We start from the raw sequence: 3,964 nt of genomic DNA on the forward strand, positions 1-3,964 counted from the left end.
TTAATCGCTGGATTAATAGTATTCATTTCAAATAAATTTTTCATTCGAAATTGTATTGATTAGATTTTTCAGTCATATCCTCTTTACACTTTTATAAACAACAGCGTCAAAATGTACTCCATATAGTTACAGATCTCCTCTATTGCATTTTTATGAAAATTCTTATAAAACTGTAAGCCCTTCCCAGCGAACATTGACGGGTTTAAAAGGTGGTTTGTGCAATTCGTGATGGATTTTAACAGTTATTCATACTGACCCCAAATTGACATCCAGGGGTCATTCTTACTGAGTCCTGACATCCAGGGGTCATTCGTACTGACTCCTGACATCCAGGGGTCATTCTTACTGAGTCCTGACATCCAGGGGTCATTCTTACTGACTCCTGACATCCAGGGGTCATTCTTACTGAGTCCTGACATCCAGGGGTCATTCTTACTGAGTCCTGACATCCAGGGGTCATTCTTACTGAGTCCTGACATCCAGGGGTCATTCTTACTGAGTCCTGACATCCAGGGGTTATTCGTACTGACTCCTGACATCCAGGGGTCATTCTTACTGACTCCTGACATCCAGGGGTCATTCGTACTGAGTCCTGACATCCAGGAGTTATTCGTACTGACTCCTGACATCCAGGGGTTATTCTTACTGAGTCCTGACATCCAGGGGTCATTCGTACTGAGTCCTGACATCCAGGAGCTATTCGTACTGACTCTTGACATCCAGGGGTCATTCTTACTGAGTCCTGACATCCAGGGGTCATTCTTACTGAGTCCTGACATCCAGGGGTCATTCTTACTGAGTCCTGACATCCAGGGGTCATTCTTACTGAGTCCTGACATCCAGGGGTCATTCTTACTGAGTCCTGACATCCAGGGGTCATTCTTACTGAGTCCTGACATCCAGGGGTCATTCTTACTGAGTCCTGACATCCAGGGGTCATTCTTACTGACTCTTGACATCCAGGGGTCATTCTTACTGAGTCCTGACATCCAGGGGTCATTCGTACTGACTCCTGACATCCAGGGGTCATTCTTACTGAGTCCTGACATCCAGGGGTCATTCTTACTGAGTCCTGACATCCAGGGGTCATTCTTACTGACTCCTGACATCCAAGGGTCATTCTTACTGAGTCCTGACATCCAGGGGTCATTCTTACTGAGTCCTGACATCCAGGGGTTATTCTTACTGAGTCCTGACATCCAGGGGTCATTCTTACTGAGTCCTGACATCCAGGGGTCATTCTTACTGACTCCTGACATCCAGGGGTCATTCTTACTGAGTCCTGACATCCAGGGGTCATTCTTACTGACTCCTGACATCCAGGGGTCATTCTTACTGACTCCTGACATCCAGGGGTCATTCTTACTGAGTCCTGACATCCACGGGTCATTCTCACTGACTCCTGACATCCAGGGGTCATTCTTACTGACTCCTGACATCCAGGGGTCATTCTTACTGAGTCCTGACATCCACGGGTCATTCTTACTGAGTCCTGACATCCACGGGTCATTCTCACTGACTCCTGACATCCAGGGGTCATTCTCACTGACTCCTGACATCCACGGGTCATTCTCACTGACTCCTGACATCCAGGGGTCATTCTCACTGACTCCTGACATCCACGGGTCATTCTCACTGACTCCTGACATCCAGGGGTCATTCTCACTGACTCCTGACATCCACGGGTCATTCTCACTGACTCCTGACATCCACGGGTCATTCTCACTGACTCCTGACATCCAGGGGTCATTCTCACTGACTCCTGACATCCAGGGGTCATTCTCACTGACTCCTGACATCCACGGGTCATTCTCACTGACTCCTGACATCCAGGGGTCATTCTCACTGACTCCTGACATCCACGGGTCATTCTCACTGACTCCTGACATCCACGGGTCATTCTCACTGACCCCTGGATCCCCAAATCCATACAGTTAACCACTTCAGTGACTGGGAATGCTTAAAATTTCTCTCAACTTGTATTTTCTAGAGCCTGGGTGAATTATTACACAATAATTTAAACTTTGGAAATATTAGTAACTGGTGCGAAATCTGCACACGGAAATGGCTTGTTAGAGAGGCCAGGAGGCATGGCAGGAAGTGCAGAATAGCAACATTGAAAAAGCAAAGGTGCAACAGGTAGGTTGAGAGGCAGTTCTATAAACATTAAGAGGCCCAAGCTCTTCAACACTCTCGCTCTAATCATAAGGGGCATAACTCTTTGACCTTTAATTGTGTTCAAAGGAACTTAATAAATACCTCCAAATGATGAACAAATCCACAAGGGCCGTGACGAGGATTCGAACCTACGTCCGAGAGAATCCCAGACGCTGCCTTAATCGACTGAGCTACGACAATTAAAGTTCATCTGGGATCCTCTCGGACGTAGGTTCGAAACCTCGTCACGGCCCTTGTGAATTTGTTCCTCCGAAGGATACTTGATCAACCGGGCTGTGATTCATACGTTAAATGCGAACACCGGCGTCTAACAACCTGGTTGACCAGACCACCACCTAGATTACCTGGTCAGAGACCGTGCCGCGTGGGCATCGATCCCCGGAAACTACATAGGGTAGACAGAAGGTATCACTGAATGCTTCAAGATGGTATTCAGTGGTCATCACTACTGACCTCAAAGACGGCCTTCCGGGGTCAATACTAACCCCTAATGGCGTCCCGGAGTCATCCATATTGATCTGAGCATTACCGCACCCTGCGGCCTACCCTACACCCTGCGGCCTACCCTACACCCTGCGGCCTACCCTACACCCTGCGGCCTACCCTACACCCTGCGGCCCACCCTACACCCTGCGGCCTACCCTACATCCTGCGGCCTACCCTACACCCTGCGGCCTACCCTACACCCTGCGGCCAACCCTACACCCTGCGGCCTACCCTACACCCTGCGGCCTACTCGTACACCCTGCGGCCTACCCTACACCCTGCGGCCTACCCGTACACCCTGCGGCCTACCCTACACCCTGCGGCCTACCCTACACCCTGCGGCCTACCCTACACCCTGCGGCCTACCCTACACCCTGCGGCCTACCCTACACCCTGCGGCCTACCCTACACCCTGCGGCCTACTCGTACACCCTGCGGCCTACCCTACACCCTGCGGCCTACCCGTACACCCTGCGGCCTACCCTACACCCTGCGGCCTACCCTACACCCTGCGGCCTACCCTACACCCTGCGGCCTACCCTACACCCTGCGGCCTACCCTACACCCTGCGGCCTACCCTACACCCTGCGGCCTACCCTACACCCTGCGGCCTACTCTACATCCTGCGGCCTATCCTTACACCCTGCGGCCTACCCGTACACCCTGCGGCCTATCCTACACCCTGTGGCCTACCCTTACACCCTGCGGCCTACCCTTACACCCTGCGGCCTACCCTTACACCCTGCGGCCTACCCTTACACCCTGCGGCCTACCCTTACACCCTGCGGCCTACCGTTACACCCTGCGGCCTACCCTTACACCCGTCCCTACACCCTACACTGCCCCTACTGAACATAGGCGAACCAGTGTCTCAGAATATCACAGGTGTCGGCCGCCGTAAACATTGAAGCCAGCGACCCTATGGGACTACATCGCTTGCTAATAAAGACATGTACACAAACTGCAGTCAGCCGAGTTTCCATCCCCCAACACACTTCCCATTTGTCACAAACTTATAACTCATTTTAGAAAAAGAGTCAAACGCTCGTTAGACGAAGAACTTTGTAATCGCTTATAAGAGACTCGTCTTGAACTATATGATATTATTATTACTTTTATTATTATTATCATATATTATTATATATTATTATATATTATTATATATTATCCCCGCGGCCCGGTCCTCGACCAGGCCTCCATTTTGTTACACATCCCCCAGGAAGCAGCCCGTAGCTGCTGTCTAACTCCCAGGTACCTATTTACTGCTAGGTGAACAGGTGGCATTAGGGTGAAAGAAACT

At 50.7% G+C, this 3,964-nt stretch overlaps 1 protein-coding gene across 1 annotated transcript; it reads right to left on the reverse strand.

Moving 5' to 3' along the window:
* Positions 1–242: 242 nt before the first annotated feature.
* LOC123758924 (spermidine/spermine N(1)-acetyltransferase-like protein 1) lies at positions 243–1,889 on the reverse strand. The gene has a single exon (XM_045743691.2). It carries the CDS (start codon positions 1,887–1,889, stop codon positions 243–245), a length of 1,647 nt encoding a protein of 548 aa, XP_045599647.2.
* Positions 1,890–3,964: the final 2,075 nt, after the last annotated feature.

This window comes from Procambarus clarkii, chromosome 31, assembly GCF_040958095.1.
Source record: "Procambarus clarkii isolate CNS0578487 chromosome 31, FALCON_Pclarkii_2.0, whole genome shotgun sequence".
Lineage (NCBI taxonomy): Eukaryota > Metazoa > Arthropoda > Malacostraca > Decapoda > Cambaridae > Procambarus > Procambarus clarkii.